General features: G+C 46.0%; 1 protein-coding gene across 4 annotated transcripts in view; it reads right to left on the bottom strand.

Annotated features, from left to right (window-relative positions):
- Positions 1-276: 276 nt before the first annotated feature.
- The window catches only part of AXIN1 (axin 1), a 345,962-nt gene continuing 327,109 nt past the window's right edge, over positions 277-19,129 (bottom strand). For all 4 annotated transcript variants that reach the window (XM_069210655.1, XM_069210657.1, XM_069210656.1 and 1 more), the window contains one exon: positions 277-805. In XM_069210655.1, the coding sequence (XP_069066756.1) occupies positions 679-805 (127 nt within the window). In that variant the 3' untranslated portion in view covers positions 277-678. The remainder of the gene's footprint in view (positions 806-19,129) is intronic.

Genomic DNA, 19,129 nt, shown 5'->3' with positions numbered 1-19,129 from the left:
AAAAATGCTTGAATGCCTAGAAGCATTCAGTTAAGGTTAGGGGAGGGGTTGCTATATTGTGGAGTCAATATGTTACATCAAAAATCGAAGTAACTGTTGCAAACTCGGTCTAAAAAGCAGCAGCAGAAGGAAACAGGGGAGCTATGCAGCCAATTTGGAAGTTGAGCAGCTGGAGAACATTTTAAATACTTGAAAGAAAGGGCCAACTCTGTATGTCAAAAATGGGTTTCACACATTTGGTGCACCCAAAACGACCTACACCTTGGTTCTAGATCTTTACATAAGAGCACTATTTCATTTGTAAATATTCCTCCTTTTATTATATCAAAAATAGGAGCTTTAGTAAACAAGGATATATTACAGTCCCTAATTCCAATGTACAAAGAACATCACAATACAGTCAGGATTCAGTGTTAGAAGGCTATCTGTGTTTGGATCGTGGAGGAAAGATTATGTCCCTGCAGCGACAGTCTTTGGAACAACGCCCTCAAGTAGAGGAAGCTGTGATCCAATCTACTAGCCATGCTTCAATTCAGTCTCTTAACTCTTCCACACCACCAGCGCCATTCTGATTATATCCTGTTTGTCTTTAGACGGTACCATCGTGGTGTGCACATGAATTGCCACTGTGTGCAAACAGCCTTTCTCTGTGTGTCCAAAGCCTGCAGCCTTTTGGATTTAATCAACCTTTTCTACCTTCCCAATTATTTTCTCTTCAAAAATAGGAAGAATTGCGTCGTCCTCTCTCACTTCTTCGAACACCACACCGCAGTCAAACTCATCACTGACCTTTTTGAAGTAATACCTAGAAGAAAGAAAAAGACAAAAAGGCAGTTTACTGTGTTGAATATAATGAAGCTGTATTTAAGCTTTTCTGAGTGCCAGTGTATTGCTTTGCAAACAGAACCACTAATGTTGGACATACCAACTTCATACATCTAAGAGTGAGCCACAACCATCAATTCTATGTCAGGACCAGAGGTATTTCTCCTTCTTTATTTTAACTCAGCAGCCCAGTTAAAAAAACTATAAGCAAGAATAAAGATGACATTTACCATGAGTCTTTAGGAAGAAAGCACAGCCCAATCCACCAATGGCCATGTGCCTATGACCATTTGGACATCATCAGGGAAAGGACTTACTCTTTTTTCGCTGCTCAGCAGCCAGATACATGCTTTTCCTTGATTGCCTTCTTGCTTTGTTAGATATGTGCTTTGTATGTTATCGCTGACAGCTTTTCTATATTGTTGGTAACTGCAATTGCTTTTTCTCTGCAGCGTAACATTGATCTGATTTATCTGATTTCCCCCTCACAGTACTACTGCTCTTACTGTGTACAAGAGCAGGGTTGTTCCCGCTCCAGCCTGTGGGCCCGCGGCAGAGCTCTCAACTCGAACGGAGCTCTGTATTACTTTCTTGAGCGGCTTGAGAACCTGAATAAGCAGGTAGCAAGACATTTACGCTGGGGCCCACGGAGGCAGTGACTTAGGAGTTCACGCTGCTGCTGTGATACCCTAGCACCACTAGGGGGCATGTGCGTAGTGAGGTTGCACTTCTAGCTGATACGCGCTTCTGCTTGCTGATGCAGTGAGCCATGACAGTGGGCGCACTGGACTCTCCTTACGTGTCTTCAGAGGGGTTTCTCTCTGTAATCTCTGCTCATTAACTGCAGTTGTCGGCCTTGACCGTGGAGTTCTCCAGCAAGTCTGGCCTTTATCCGGCACGTTTTCCTCGAGCCTGACCTTTCCCTCATACAATATACTTATAGGTGTTCCTTGCCCTGAATATATAAGAACATGGAGCACTCCCAGGAGCAAGTACTGGAAGTGGAGGAAGATCAGGTATTTTTACCCCACAGTGAAGGGCTGGGGGATGTGTTGGACGCCTTTCTGAAGGGCTACTTCCTCCACGCTAGAGCCCATTAATAAGCTTCTGCTGCCAGCCGCCAATGCAAGTGTTAATCCTTACAGTAAAACTGAGGGAACCATTCCGCTACTGGAAGACCTGAAAATGCTCCGGTCCTCATCCGGGAGTAAACAGTTAGTCCCCTAAAGAGCACCAGAACCCTCCACCTTCTGACGAATTCGAAAGACTGCACCTGGCTTTCAGCAGAGGATCCTGGGAATACCTTCCAGGACTCCTTCCGACCTTTCAGGAGATGCGAGGGAAGTTTCCGACAATGCAGATTCTGGAGAAGAACCAGGCCTCAGAAGACCATGGAGCGCGGAAGGCGGCCCTAAGCATTGCAGATACGTCGTTCTTGGTAACTCAAAAACCACGGGGTTGATTGTCCTCCCCTCTCTGCCAGCCCCCTTCCGCTCCCCCAAACCCCAGGTTCTTGATCATATCTTTGACCCTCGTTCCTCAGACTAGACCCCAGCAGAAAAGGTTGCTCATTATGTGAGCAGCCGTATTAGAAAATCCCTTGATCAGGAGGTTCAGGGAAGACTAGGAGCGGAATGTCCTAGGCCATCTTTGGCAGGGAAGTAGCGCTTACCACAGAGAAAGAGCCCAAGATGGCTACATTCATAACTTAATACATCAAGGTAAAGAAGAAGGGCCTTGACCTCTTCTGGAAATTCTTTTGGGACAAAGTTTTGGATGTTCTGGGGCACCTTATGAAAATCCTCAATATGGAGGAGGAATCCTGTGAAACTGGTAATCTGACTGACCTCGACTTCCTTTCGGGGTGGGCCCATTGCACTCTCTGCTTCCTGGGTAACACCAATTGTGCCCTTGCCTTGAAATGCAGGAGATCATTCTTGACCAAAACAGATGCCAAGTTGGGAGAGCTGGCCAACTGGAAGCAGGTCAGGTGGCAGACGGAGGTTTGTTCGAGCAACTTTTTATTAAGGAGCTCTCCAAATTTGTTACTATTTTTACCTCCTTGGACAAGGCGCAACTATCTTAAGCTTTTTGGTCAAAAGTTTTTTTGTGGTGCCAAGAGAAGCAGGGAGGCACTCAACGAGCTGGTCCTACAATGCAGCTACCCACAAACTATTCACCAAGAGATCACTGCAGTGGCAGGACCAGAAGACATTACGGAGATTTTTCACCTCCCGTGCTTCTGGGAGTGGTAGAGGTGGCAATGGTACGTTCAGAAATGCTGCCAATGCCACGGGAAAAACTAGCAGTAAGCAGTGCCCATCTTCCCCAGCATGGGTTGGAGGCAGGTTACACTTCTTCCTCCCCTATTGGAGAGCCAGAACGGGCGATTCATGGGTTCTTTAAACAGTCCACGGTTTCCAGATAGAATTTCTAAGGTTCCCTTGGCAGAGGATTCTTCTGCCTGTCTTCAATCTTTTCTCAACATGCTGATCAGCTGATAGATCGGGAGGTAAGTACTCAGCTATAACCATCACCTCTCTATGCCCCATAGACTTTAAGCACCCAATTCCTGGTGGAGAAGAGCAAAAGATTTTGTCCTGTCATAAACCTGAGACCCTTCAACAAATGGGTGGTATATCAACACTTAAAAATGTAGGGAGAAGTGTTAGAAATTGGGTCTCCAGTTGGCAGTCGGTTTGCACCCTGTCCAAGTAGTGACCCTCAATCTTGTCAGGATAAGGGAGATACCCGTACAGATAACCCATGCTCAACCCCTTGGTAGCTTGGCATGAGTAGTCAGGTTTATCTCAGAAGCAATGTGTAAAGCATTTGCACATAACACACTGTAATAAATGAAAACACTGCAAAAGGACACCACACCAGTTTCAGAAAAATAGCCAATATGTATCTATGTAAGACGAGACCAGAACGATAAAAATCCAACATACAGTGTTAAAGATATGAATTTTGCAAGATGTACTCAAAGATTGTTTCTTGAAGTCGATAGCTCCACCTGGACCATCACGGCGTTGTGATCAACAAAATCAACAGTTCAGGCCAGCCGCTTCATCGCGGACCAGCTACGATGTCAGGAAGACCCGCAACCAGTACCCTTGGAATTGCAGGGGGGTGTGGTCCTCGCGGTGAGCTCCAGAGAGCAGCGTCAGTTCCAGAGTTGGTGCGGGAGTCGTCTGGCCCTTGAAGTCACACGCCTTGCGGACTGAACTCTGGGCTGATGAAGTCAGGCGCGCTGGCGTGGATTGCGTTGGGCTGCGGTGCAAACTGGGACGATGCGTAGTGCAGTGCTCACAGGTCATAGTGCAGGCAGCATCTCATTGACGGCGTCAGTGAGACTAGGGCTGCGGTGTGAAGCAGAGGCGGTGTAATGTGCAGTGTCCACAGGTCACAGTGCAGGCAGTGGCGTCGCGGTTGCAAGAGCGCTGTCGTCATTAGGCCCAAGCCAGCAGTACAGGATAGGACGGTGCTTCGTGACCCTCACAGGCGGTGTCCACAGGTGGCCTGTGTCCACGGAGCAGGCAGGGATGCCTGGTGACGACACTGGAGTTGATGATGCTGGCGTCGGTGGACCAGGGCTGCGGTGCGGGACAGTGCTTGGTGCTCCTCACGAGCAGTGTCCACAGGCCACGGTGCAGGCAGCGGTGCCGTGTCAGCAGAAGCGTCGTCAGGGAAGCCCAGGCTGCGGTGTGAGCAGGCGATGCCAGAGTGCGGGGCCCACAGGTCACAGTGCGTGCAACGGCTCTGTGAAGTTGTCGGATGACGGCAGCAGTGAGACCAGGGTCACAGTGCGAAGCGGGGCAGTGGTTTCTTCTCTTCAAACAGCACAAAACACACAGTTCCCAGTGCTGCAGGTCGAGGAAACTGAAGTCTTTGGTGTCCCTGACACTTCCAACAGGAGGCAAGCTCTACTCCAAGCCCTTGGAGATCTTTCTCAAGCAGGACAGACAGCAAAGTTCACCATTTGCACTCTTTGCAGGCCAGTCCAGCAAAGCAACACAGCAAATGGACAATACTCCTCCTTCAGCTCTTCTCCTGGGCAGAGGTTTCTCTTGTTTCCACAAAAATACAAAGTCTGATGTTTTGGATCTTCTTCTTATACCCCTTTCTGCTTTTGAAGTTGGCAAACTTCAAAGCAAAGTCTCAAGTGTTTGCAAGATCCTTCCTTGTCCAGGCCAGGCCAAGCCCCAGACACACACCAGGGGGTCGGATACTGCACTGTGTGAGGGCAGGCACAGTACTTTCAGGTGTGAGTGACCACTCCTCCCCTCACTTCCAGCACAGATGGCTCATCAGGATATGCAGGCTACACCCAGCCCACTTTGTGACACTGTCTAGAGCAGAGGTGTGAACAGCCCAACTGTCAAACTGACCCAGACGGGCATCCACAAACAGGCAGAGTCACAGAATGGATTAAGCAAGAAAATGCCTACTTTCTAAAAGTGGCATTTTCAAACTAACAATCTAAAAACCAACTTCACTAAAAGATGTATTTTTAAATTGTGAGTTCAGAGACCCTAAACTCCATATTTCCATCTGCTGCCAAAGGGAATCTGTGCTTTAAAGTCATTTAAAGGTAGCCCCTATGTTAGCCTTTGAAAGAGATAGGCATAGCAAAAGTGAAAAACTAATTTGGTAGTATTTCACTGTTAGGACATGTAAATCACACCAGTACATGTCATACCTTAAACATAGACTGCACCCTGCCAAATGGGGCTACTTAGGGCCTACCTTAGGGGTGGCTTGCATGTATAAAAAGGGAAGGTTTAGGCCTGGCAAGTGGATACACTTGCCAAGTCGAATTGGCAGTTTAAAACTGCACACAGAATTACTGCAGTGGCAGGTCTGAGCCATGGTTACAGGGCTACTAATGTAAGTGACACAACCAGTGCTGCAGGCCCACTAGTATAATTTGATTCACAGGCCCTGGACACCTGTAGTACACTCTACCAGGGACTTGCCAGTAAATCAAATAGGCCAATCATGAATAAACCAATCAACGGTACAATTTCTATAGGGAGCACTTGCACTTTAGCACTGATTAGCAGTGGTAAAGTGTGCAGAGACAATAAACCAGCAAAAACAGACCTGAAAAAATAGTAGGAAGAAGGCAAAAAGTTTGGGGATAACCCTGCAAAAAGGGCTATTTCCAACAGGAAGCATCAGCTCAGGGAGGTTCTTCAGCCGGACAACTGGCTAGTAAGGCTAGACCTCTGAGGCGCCTATTTTATTTTTTCCATTTTTCACCCTCTTCGGCATTACTTTCAATTCAAATGGAGAGGTTGAATCTAAGAATTCACATGCCTTCCATTGTTTTTCTTCCACCCCTTGGTGCTTTACCAAGATATTGAGACTGGCCATGGAATGGCTCAAGGTTGAGAGGAATCAGGTTTATTGTCTATCTAGAAGACATTCTCCTCATGCATCAAGATTCAAATCACCTAAGAGAACAGCTCCAGATGACGACCTCCATTCTGCAGAAACTGAAATCCATCATAAATGACAAGTAGACTACCCAGTCTCAACCCATGGCCTTCTTGGGGTTTGTCATCAACACCATTCATCAATCGCTGAGACTGCCCGTATGAAAGTACCATCTTCCTTGGCTTGTTACCCCAATTTTTACCTGTATGTAGTATGTTTTTGCCTGTCTCACTGGGATCCTGCTGGTCAGGAGCCCAGTGGTCATAATTTATGGCCTGATGTGTATGCCTGTGTAGTGCCTAACTGTGTCACTGAGGCTCTGCTAACCAGAACCTCAGTGCTTATGCTCTCTCTGCTTTTAAAATTTGTCAGTGTAGGCCAGTGACCTCATTTACCAATTACAATCTGCACACTGGACCCCCCTTATAAGTCCCTAGTATATGGTACATAGGTACCCAGGGCATTGGGGTTCCAGGAGAGCCATATGGGCTGCAGCATTTCTTTTGCCACCCATAGGGAGCTCAGACAAACCCTTACACAGGACTGCCATTGCAGCCTGTGTGAAATAATGCACACATTATCTCACAGCCATTTTCACTGCACTTAAGCAACTTATAAATCACCTATATGTCTAACCTTCACTTGCTGAAGGTTAGGTGCAAAGTTACTACATGTGAGGGCACCCTTGCACTAGCAAAGGTGCCCCCACATAGTTGAGGGCCATTTCCCCAGACTTTGTGAGTGCGGGGGACACCATTACACCTGTGCACTACATATAGGTCAATACCTATATGTAACTTCACAATGGTAACTCGGAATATGGCCACGTAACATGTCTAAGATTATGGAATTGTCCCCCCCATTCCAAATCTGGAATTGGGGAGCCAATTCCATGCATACTGGGGGCTCCACCATGGGCCCCCAGTACTGCCAAACCAGCTCTCCGAGGCTTGCACTGCAGCTACAGCTGCTGCCACCTCATAGACCGGGTTCTGCCATGATGGGCTCTGGGCAGCCCAGTCCCAGGAAGGCAGAACAAAGCATTTCCTCTGAGAGCAGGGTGTAACACCCTCTCCCTTTGGAAATAGGTCTAACAGGCTGGGGAGGGGTAGCCTTCCCCAGCCTCTGGAAATGCTTTGAAGGGCACAGATGGTGTTCTCCTTGCATAGACCAGTCTACACCGGTTCAGGGACCCCTTGTCCCCTGCTCTGGCGCAAAACTGGGCAAAGGAAAGGGGAGTGACCACTCCCCTGTCCATCACCACCCCAGGGGTGGTGCCCAGAGCTCATCCAGTGTGTATCAGACTTCAGCCATCTTGCTTTGCAAGGTGTGGGGGCACTCTGGAGGCCTCTGAGTGGCGAGTGCCAGCACGTGACGTCTGAGGCCCCTCCTGATAGGTCCATCCCTGAAAAGGTAGCCAATTCCCCCTCAGGGCTATTTAGGGTCTCTCCTGTGGGTTCTCTTCAGATTCTGCTTGCAGGCTTCCAGCAGGAATCCTCTGCAACAACTTCAGACTCTTCTGACCTCGTATCAACCGCAGCATGCTCCAAGAAACGCTGTAACTGCAACAAAGTATCTATAAGAGACACTTTTCTTCAGCAACCTCAGCTCCAAGTCAGCAACTGCAACAGTTTCCACGCTCTGGGGACTCTTGTCTTCATCCTGCACCAGAAGGAGCGAAGAAATCTCCCGTGGAGTGACAGAGTCATACCCCTGCTCCAAGCAGGCACCTTCCAAGACGACGACCGGTAACCTGGGACTCCTCTCACAGCGCAGAGCGTGCTCCTAAGGACACAGAGGGTGGACAGCATTGACAGACTGTCCTGAGGTCCTGCTGACGCAATTTGGAGGAGTTAAGACCTTGCCTTCCTGAGAGGGACAGTACCCCTGTGTACTGCGTCTTCACCTCCGAAGGCCTCTGTGCACTCTTTGAAAAATTCCTTCGTGCACAGCCTGGCCCAGGTCCCCAGCACTCCATCCTACGACGCTCTTACTCATTGAGTTGTTCTCCGGCGGCGTGGGATCTTCCTTTGTTGTACTGCATCAACCAGGTTTTGCACCTCCTTTGTACCCGTGTCCTGGGAACTCCGGGGGTGCTGGCTGGCATCCTGAGGGCTCTCTAAGGTGCTGAGAGCCTCCCTCTTCCTCCTCTCACAGAGGAGAGGCCACCAGGTCCCGCCTGGGTCCATCCATCGCCATTTTATAGCAAAACACACTTTTGTCATAGCCAAGGCTTGTTGGTGGCTTCTAACACAATCACGTCTGCAACGATCTTCACGCCGTGGGGCATCTTTTGCATCCCGGAGGAACCCGCTGGCATCTTTCTAGGGTGCATTACTGCAGTTTCTACTAACAAGGGACTCTTCTTTTGCACCCTCTTCTAGGTCGACAGGAGCTTCTGTCCTTCCTCTGAGTTCTTTCGACTTCTGGACTTGGTCAGCTTCCTTTGCAGGTCTTCAGGTCCAGGAATCCAGCAGTTGTTCCTTGCAGACTTGGTTGGCTGCTGCAAAATCAACATCATGATGTGTAGTGTGTCCTAAGAAAACTTGCAGTACTTTACTCCTGCTTTTCTGGGCTCTGGGGTGGTGTAATGTACTTACCTTTACTGTATTCTTACTCTCCCAGCGATTCTGCACACACTCCACTTGTCTAGGGGGAATTCATGATTTACATTCCACTTTTAGTATATGGTTTGTGTTGTCCCTATACCTATTTTCTCCCATTGCAATCTATAGCATTTCCTCTTGTTTGCATTGTTCTATGACTATTTACTTGTCTAATTTTGGTGTCTAGTGTATATATTGTGTATAATACTTACCTCCAGAAGGAGTATTGTCTCTAAGCTATTTTTGGCACTGTGCCACCCAAATAAATACCTTTATTTTTGGTAACACTGAGTATGTCTTTACTTGTGTAGAAGTACTGTGTAGCTATAAGTGGTATTGCAGGAGCTTTGCCTTTCTCCTAGTTCAGCCTAAGCTGCTCTGCTATAGCTACCTCTATCAGCCTAAACTGGTAGAACACTAATACATTTCACTAATAAGAAATAACTGGAACTAAAGTACTCACTTCAAACCAGGCCAGCCTACATATGGATCATCAGCTCCTGCGATTCTTCAGCTGGCACCTGGGTCCCCAGGCGAAAGCTACAGATGCGTTCCTGCAGGATTGGAGTGGGATCACAGAATATGCGCTTCCACCTTTCTTGCTCAGTAGACTGACTGCCCAGGTTAGGCGTCAGCGAGCAGAGATGGTATTGATGACACCTTCCTTGAGGATCGCAAGTCTGGTATACAGTTCTTCTGGAAGTTTCTATGGATTCCCCCAATTCTTCTTCCCCAGACCCACACCTGCTGATAGATGCTCCCGGCAACTTACATCACTTTGTTCGAGAAGGGACTCTCCAACTGATGGCGTGGAAGATTACAGGAAATGTTTGGAGGTCCCTGAATTATTGCAACCAGCTGCTTGTTTCATCAGCAAATCATGGGCTCAGCAATTGAGCAGTACAAATCCATGTGTAATACATAGTATGTGCGGAGAAGTTTGGATCCAGTGGGGTCAGACGTAGTACAGATAGTAAACTTCTTGTTGGAGCTAGCAGAGAGGGGCAGGCGTGTGGAATTCTTATAGCCCATGCAGAGGAAATATTGTTTGGGGCCAACGAAAACTAGCTTTCATTTTTATTTTGTCCTTGGGACAAACCCCTGCAGCACAAACCCTTTGACTGCCAGTTTACAGGGAAGGAAACTGTGTGCAGTTAAAGTTATATTTTTGTCCATATTTTAATGCTGTTCAAACTTTATTATTAGGGTGAGCGCTCTAAACGCTGTAACTACACTGCACTACTGACAGTGGTTCCAGAAAAATTTGTACACACTTTTGAAAAGTTTAACAATATGAGGCTACGTGTAATGCTCCCAAAATTCTCCCTGGTTAAACGCAAATGTTTGCAAAACCTTGTAAGCAAGATTGATGATTATTTGCTTTCAAATTAAAATGTTCAGATAAAAATGCAAGTACGGAAAAAAAAAAAGTTTTGCTAAATTACTGACATTTTATTAACGATTTCTACAAAACATTTAGTAAAATGTGTAGGTGCAGGTTAGCATTTTCAAAAAATATTCACAAAGAAAAATCAGTGCAACCATTTTCAACAAGAATATAGGAAACATGAAAATAATCAAGCACTAGCATAACTAACCGATTTGACACTGATGGTCAGTTGTTTGGCTTTGTCAATGAGTGTCTTGTTTTGACATAGCTTTTGTAACGCTTTACTCTTGTGGGAGCTGCCAGGCCCTCGCCATAGTAACAAACATTAGCAAAAACCAAAATAAAAATTGGGGCTCAAAAAGTACACATTGACATAGTAGGTGGCACTGACAAAACCTTGTGTGCTGATATGCTCCTTGTGAAGGAGCAGAATGCTATCACTCACAGTTAAGCCAACTGATAGAGGGAAAGAGAGAGAAACTGAATTTTAATAAAAAGAAAATGTCTTGGTTGATGCCAGATTTAATTAGGGGACCAATTGTTAAACAAAGTCCCAAAAGTGCACCCATGGTATATGTCTTTGAAGTAGATCAGGAAATTTTACTCCAAGAAAATATTTGTGAACTGTATTTTAACAACTGCTAAAAAGCATGTGTAGATTTGCACATGCGAAAATCTATTGTGTTTACAAGTTCAATTTCCCGCCAACCACTTTTCCCCCAGTCCTGGAAGAATATCTACTTCTGCCCTTGTCAAGAGTAAATTGCCAATCATTCTCAGTATGGGAAAAGATTAGAGAAGAGCTTGTTAATGCAAGTTAGCAGGTTTGCATAGACTCAAAGGCACTACAGCCATGGAACTATTGCTTACTGCTTCCTCCAGTCCCAGTATGTAGACCTGCAGAAAGATGCCAAAATAAGGAGATTGTCATAGTAGTGCTTGAAATTGCTAGTGTTCAAGCCTTACTATAGTATTAGCCCTGGCATAATCATAGAGGCTATCAGAGCTCTTGCATAATGAGATTGCTGCCATAATTTGTTGCTACACTTCTTGGCACCAAAGAGTCAAGCAGATTTTTTTTTTTTTTTTACAGGACAAGTAGCTTTATGAAGCAACCTGTCCTATGGACAAGAAGATATTTTGCTAAATTCCACACCCCTGGAGGGGTCTAGCTTACAAGACCATTAACTCTTACCGCCCAGCTATTTCAGCAAGTCTGTTCAAGATATTTCAGCTGGAAAACACCCTCTGGAGTCTGCAGCGATGAGGGATCAGACGTTCAAGACCTACGGTCTCCAAATATCCTTCGCTTTGGGATGTTAATGTTGCCATGAAACTTTGAGTCTTGGCAGGGCAATTAATTCCTCAAGGAGGCAACTTACAGATAAGCTGATTTTACTATGCCCTATATTCTGCAAGAATGTGTCAGACGTTAGAGCGCTAGACATCTCAGTCAGTCTTTTTGCCCTGGAAGGGGTAGCCCTTCACTATTTTAAGGAAAAATAAATCTAACACTAGAGTGGTTCACTACCCAGGTTTTCCCCAACATCCGAAGTTATGGGAGGTGTGCTGCCTGAAAGCGCATGAGACCATGAAGGAGAAGTTTCATCTTCTGGTAACATCTCAATCTTCTTATTGCCTTAAAAAAGCCTTTTAAGGTGGTCTCCTTTCCAGCCATAGCATGCTGGGTGAAGTGGGTCCTGCAAGAGGCTGGTTCTATACCTAAGTTTTTGGAGCCCATTCTATTAGTGGGGCCATGGCTCCAAAAGCTTTTCACTTAGGTGGTCACCTGGAGGTTATCCTGAGTGCGGCTGCTTGGTCTTCAACTCTAGTTTTAAGAACTTTCCTATTAAACCTGTTATAAATGTGGCCTTGCTGGTGGTTAAATCAGCTTTAAACTTGCATAATCTGAGCTGCTGGTCCTACCATAGAATGTAGAATTACCTAGCTATCGTGAAGGAAAGTTTCAATTTTATTAAGAACACCAAGGCAAAGATTATCCCTCCCAGTTATACTTCTTTAGGTTAGGAACCCTCCCCTCATAACTGACACCTCATGAGGTTAAGTATTTTTATAGATATCCTTACAATGCGTGTTCTCAAACTGTTATTCTGTTGTGTTGAAGTATTAAAATGCTCTAGTGAACTTTTATGGTATAGTAATGGTGAATTACAACATTGTTTATTTTGTTTATTTTCTGTAGGAGCAGAACAGAAGCATTTTCTAATTATGGTGGATGATATACTCTACACTAAGAGGAAGTGCTTTTCCTTGATGATGTCCATGCAATTGTTGGTGCATGGCCATTGGTGGATTGTACTGTGATTTCTTTCTAAAGACTCATGGGATACTCTAGTTTGTAGTTGTTTAATTGTGCTACTGATTTAAAATAAAGAAGGATAAATCCCTAATTCTCACCTCCATGCACTTAATAGAATTGAAACTTTCCTTCATGATAGCTAGAGAACTTTATATTCTGGAATAGCACACATATTGAAAAGCACGGACCATTATGCTTTTCCAGAGAGAAAGTCACAGTCAGAAGAGCCTGGGCTTCATTATATGAACAGAGACTGAAAGACTATGGCATAAAAAACACCATTTACTGCTGAGAATTGACAGATTGATGAGAAATGAGCAAAGGTACAATAGGAAGGGGGGGGGTGGAGCCTAGCCAAGGCTGGACCCCACCTCTTTGGTCCTCACTATGAATTATCCTGAACTTCAATTGCAGGTAATTGTAGTTATAGTTGTATTTATATAGTGCTTAGTACCCCTGAAGAGGCGTTAAATCGCTTTTCAGTAAGTAGCACTCTACTCAGGAACCCAAAAGGAATAGTATAGGGAAATAGGAGTATGGTATTAGTATTGGGAGGTATGAGTTAATATGAGCAGAGGAAATTTGAGTCTGCTAGTTGATTTGAATAGAATAATGGAAGGATAGAGGAGGGAAGAATCGAGAAGTGTTAATTGGGAAATCATAGTACTAAGATGAGGTTTGGGATGAGTAAAGGAGAGGTGGGGGATGTAAGAGTCTGTAGAAAAGTATTAGGGAGATCATAGTAGTTAAATAGTTTGGGATGAGTCAAAGCAGAGATAAATGAAGGATAGTTTAGTACAGTTGTTTGGGAGTTCATAGTCGCAACTAAGGTTTGGGGTGACCCTCTACAATGCACAGTTATTTGCTCAATAATTTTGCTGCAGATTTTAGTGACACTCTCAATGATATCAAAGATGTTATGAGTGCTGTAATTTGTGGGGTAATTAGCAGTGCATGGCAAGGGCGTAATTATAGTTACCTTAGGGCATGAGTTATAGTTACTTGAGATAACTAAATATAACTGGTGAATTTCTATGGTTTGATACGTTTAAGATGTGAGCCTAGCTATTACATTCCTGCAACCTTTGGTTTTCTTAAGTGAATTTCTATTTTTTTTAAATTCTATTTCCGAACTATAATGTCCCTGTAACCTTTGCTTTTTTCAGTGAATTTGAAAGCCACAGTGAGTGGGTGCATGAGGGTGTCAGGGGTCTGTGAGTGCGTGCCTGAGGGTCTGAGTGGGTCTGTGAGTGAGAGAGAGAGAGATAGTTTCAGGTTTTGATGTATGATGTACTTAGAATGAGATACTTCTGCACAATTTGAAAAGACAAACTTATTTGTCATCTAAAAATAGTAAGATCATCTTTCAGAATGAGGCTTAAACATTTGCAGATGAAAACAAATTAAAGGCGGGAAATGACTCTGGATACACCTGGAGTCAAACCCTGAATTGTCAAGTTTGAAGGCCTATTAACTTCACTGTTATGTTTTTTTTTTTTTTTTTTTTTTTTTTTAAATGATTCTTTTCTCAGGTGGTGGAAGCGGGGTGGATCCTACAAGCCTCCTCTGCAGTCCCACCTTCTTTATTTTTTAAAATAAAATTTGGTGACCCTTTACGAGCCATCTGGGACTGCAGGGGGAGCCTCAAGGCCTCCTCCACAGTCCCAGCAACAAAAGAGGTGCTTTAAGTAGCAGATCTCTGGTTGCTGAAGTAAAGCTTTCATCTCTGTTCCCTGCACACATATCTGCGTGCAGGTAACAGAGATGAAGTCTGCTTTCTGATAGCGGACCAGCTTTAACTGGTTCCGCCATCGGAAAGCAGACTTTGTTTGCTGTGACTTGGCTGCAGCGGTCAGATCTACAGCCAAGCCACAGCAAACAGCTAAGTCCTGGGGTGGGCACCGGGATATAGCAGGAGCCGGCCCTGTGGGGTGGCGGTCCCCCGGGCCATCAGTGGCTCCTTGAAGTGGGCTGCTTGGCCCCCTTCCAACTAGAGTAGCCCCGGGGCTGCAGGAGGTATGAATCAGACTTCCTTCCTATTTTTTTTTTTTTTTTTTTTACATATGCCCCGGGGAGGAGGTGGTTCCCGGGGCTGTGGGGGGTTGGTGGACTGCAAACAATTTCATCAATGCCCCGGGAGGTGGTGGTGGTCCCAGAGGCTGTGGGGGGTATGAAACTGCACGGTGGGGGACGAAATTGTTCGTTCCCCACCCACATTAAATGGCCCCCTTCTGCACACAATTGAACAAATGCCCGGTGTAGGAGGCTGGCGTGGCTTATAGTGGGTACCTTGTGGTACTTGCACCCTATGCCAGGTCCAGTGTTCCCTTATTGGTAGAATAGAGGTGTTTCTAGCAGCTTAGGCTGATAGAAGGTAGCTATGGCAAAGCAGCTTAGGCTGAACCAGGAGACATGCAAAGCTCCTACTATACCACTTATATCATATAGCACAATATCATAAGAAAACACAATACACAGATATACTAAAAATAAAGGTACTTTATTTTTATGACAATTTGCCAAAAGTATCTCAGTGAGTACCCTCAGTTAGAAGGTAAGTAATATACACAAGTTATATGTACACAAACCCAAAACAGGTAAGAAAAGTAGTGCAAACAATGTAGAATCACAATAGGATGCAATAGGCAAACATAGGTCTAGGGGCAACACAAACCATATACTCCAAAAGTGGAATGCGAACCACGAATGGACCTCAGACCTATGGGAGATTGTAGAGGGTTGCTGGGACTGTAAGAAAACAGTAAGGGTGTCCAAAATATCCCACCCCAAGACACAAGAAAGTAAGAGTAAAGTTACCCTACTACCCCAGAAAGACACAATAGTCGTGATAGGGGGATTCTGCAAGAACCACAAGCACCAGCAAAATACTGAAGACGGATTCCTTGACGTGAGGACCTGCAAGGCAAGGGGACCAAGTCCAAGAGTCACTATAGTGTCCGGGGGGGGGGGAGCAGGAGCCCAGGAAACCCCGGAGGAAGGTGCAAAAGGGCTGCCTCTGGGTGGAAGAAGCTGAAGATTCTGCAACAACGAAAAGGGCTAGGAACTTCTCCTTCTTATGGAAGATGTCCCACGGCGTGCTGGATGTTTCAGAAGTAGTTCCATGCAGAAATACAGCAAACAAGCCTTGCTAGCTGCAAGGGTCGCAGTAGAAGTTTTTGGGTGCTGCTGGGGACCAGCAAGGACCAGGATGTCGCCCCTTGGAGGAGGAGACCGAGGGGGCGTTCAGCAACTCCGAGAGCCCCCGCAGAGGCAGGCAACACCCGCAGAAGTACCGGAGCAGGCACTTAGAAGATTGGTGTAACCGGAGTCACAAAAGGAGGGTCCCACGACGTCGGAGTCCAACTCAGAGGGTTGAGCACTGCAGGACAGAGTGCTGGGGACCCAGGCTGTGCACAAATGAATCCTTGGAGAAGTGCACAGAAGCCGGAGCAGCTGAAAATCACGCAGTACACAGGTTTGCAGTCTAGCGTGGGGAGGCAAGGACTTACCTCCACCAAACTTGGACTGAAGGATCACTGGACTGTGGGGGGTCACTTGGATCTAGCACCTGTGTTCCAGGGACCACGCTCGTCAGGATGAGAGGGGAGCCAGAGGACCGGTGATGCAGTCTTTTGGTGCCTGTGTTAGCAGGGGGAAGATTCCGTCGACCCAAGGGAGATTTCTTCTTGGCTTCCAGTGCAGGGTGAAGGCAGACAGCCCTCAGAGCACGCACCACCAGGAAACAGTCAAGAAAGCCAGCAGGATGAGGCGCTACAATGTTGCTGGTACTCGTCTTGCTACTTTGTTGCGGTTTTGCAGGTGTCCTGGAGCAGTCAGCGGTCGATCCTTGGCAGAAGTCGAAGAGAGAAGTGCAGAGGAACTCTAGTGAACTCTTGCATTCGTTAACTGAAGAATACCCCAGAGGAGAGACCCTAAATAGCCAGAAAAGGAGGTTTGGCTACCAAGAGAGGTAAGAGCCTATCAGAGGGGGTCTCTGACGTCACCTGCTGGCACTGGCCACTCAGAGCAGTCCAGTGTGCCCCCAACACCTCTGAATCCAAGATGGCAGAGGTCTGGGACACACTGGAGGAGCTCCTGGCACCTCCCCTGGGAGGTACTGGTCAGGGGAGTGGTCACTCCCCTTTCCTTTGTCCAGTTTCGTGCCAGAGCAGGGCTGGGGGATCCCTGAACCGGGGTAGACTGGCTTATGCAGAGATGGGCACCATCTGTGCCCATCAAAGCATTTCCAGAGGCTGGGGGAGGCTACTCCTCCCCAGCACCTCACACCTATTTCCAAAGGGAAAGGGAGTAACACCCTCTCTGAGGAAATCCTTTGTTCTGCCTTCCTGGGCTGGGCCTGCCCAGACCCCAAGAGGGCAGAATCCTGTCTGAGGGGTTCTCAGCAGCAGCAGCTGCAGTGGAAACACCTGAACGGCAGTTTGGCAGCACCCGGGTTCTGTGCTAGAGACCCGGGGGATTATGGAATTGTCCCCCCAATACCAGAATGGTATTGGGGTGACAATTCCATGATCTTAGACATGTTACATGGCCATGTTCGGAGTTACCATTGTGACGCTATACATAGGTAGTGACCTATGTATAGTGCACGCATGTAATGGTGTCCCCGCACTCCAAAGTTCGGGGAATGTGCCCTGAATGATGTGGGGGCACCTTGGCTAGTGCCAGGGTGCCCACACACTAAGTAACTTGGCACCCAACCTTCACCAAGTGAGGGTTAGACATATAGGTGACTTATAAGTTACTTACGTGCAGTGAAAAATGGCTGTGAAATAACGTGGGCGTTATTTCACTCAGGCTGCAATGGCAGGTCTGTGTAAGAATTGCCTGAGCTCCCTGTGGGTGTCAAAAGAAATGTTGCAGCCCATAGGGATCTCCAATACCCTGGGTTCCTAAGTACCATATATAAGGGGATTATATGGGTGTACCAGTGTGCCAATGAGAATTGGTAAATTTAGTAACTAGCCTGCAGTGACAAATTTAGAAAGCAGAGAGAGCATAAACACTGAGGTTCTGGTTAGAAGAGCCTCAGTGATACAGTTAGGCACCACAAAGGGAACACATACAGGGCATACACTATGAGCACTGGGGACCTGCCTAGCAGGATCCCAGTGACACAAGGGCAAAAACAAACATGCATACAGTGAAAACGGGGGTAACATGCCAGGCAAGATGGTACTTTCCTACACCCGGGGAGGTGGTGGCCCCAGGGGCTGCACAGGAGGCCAGGCAGCCCCTGGGCCAGCGAGAGAGTGCATGGCACCCCCCCACCACACACTTAAATAATGTCCCTGGAACTTGGCCCACCCGGGTGCTTCAAAATGACAAAGGCGGGCGCCCACGCTTAGTTTAAAAAAAATAAAATGTATTTATTTTTGCTGCGGATTCGCAACCCTGTAGCGATTCTGCTGCAAAAATGTGAACAAAAAACTTTTTTGCCCCACAAGAGCTAAGGGGTCAGGGTGAATCCAACCTGGCTCCTCTTCTTTATTTTTAACCTTTTTGGTGGGACTCTGCTGAAGCAGAGTCTCAAGTTGGCTGACACCACTTCCTTGTTGAAGTGTTGTCCGCTAATCCGATCTCAGCTCAAGATTGGGAGGGGTCACGAATCCTTAGAGTCGCTATATATATACAAATTGTAATTTCCCCTCTCAAAAACTATTGAATGAATTGACACTAAATAACAAAAATGGCTCTTTGTGGAACAAAGAGGTATGTTTCTGCCAAATTTAGTTTCATTCCATCCAGTGGTTTGGATGCTATCGCTGTTCAATTTTTTCCTATGGGAATTATCACTGGAAGCACTAATTTTGAAACCCATCCCCCCACCCCCCTTTATCTCGGTCCCAGCTTGACATATCACACCAAAGCTTTCCAGACAGCTGCTCAAGTGACTGTTGAATTTTTTTGGAAATTTTTGTGAAGATTCATCAAGCGGTGCCAAAGATACAGGGAAGAAAAAAACAGCTTTTTCTATAGAAACTAGGTTCTAACTATAATTGCCTAGTGTTGACCGCCACTAGGTAATATACATAGAAACATACAAAACCACTATATATACACATACAAATGCATATATTTAATTGAAGTAAAATATACATTTGTTAAACAGGCCTAAAGAGTATGTATATATTTTAAGATAAAATAGATATTATATGTATTTGTACAAAGAAATACACATATTTAGATACATACACATTCAAATTATAACTTGTTTACGTACACGGGGGTTTGCAGTCCACTGCTGTTTGAGTATGGTGGTTACATAGCAAAGAGCCAACGCTTAAGTAGTCTTCTGAAGATAAGATAGTTATCCACGCATCTTATATTTGGGGTAATGAATTCCATAGGATGGCCGCTTGAACAGAGAAAGATGTACCCCCAATGGTGGTGTTCTGAGGTGGGATGCCAAACTTGAGTGAAGGTTTCTTTGTTTAATGTATTTGTTGATTTTATTCCTGATCAAAATTGGTCATGTTTCATATATTGCTTTGTGGGCGATACAGAGCAGCTTGAAGATGGATCTTC

Source organism: Pleurodeles waltl, chromosome 10 (genome assembly GCF_031143425.1).
Source record: "Pleurodeles waltl isolate 20211129_DDA chromosome 10, aPleWal1.hap1.20221129, whole genome shotgun sequence".
Taxonomy (NCBI): Eukaryota; Metazoa; Chordata; class Amphibia; order Caudata; family Salamandridae; genus Pleurodeles; species Pleurodeles waltl.
Note: the sequence above shows the minus strand (reverse complement) of the source record. Positions and strands in the feature narration are given on the sequence as shown.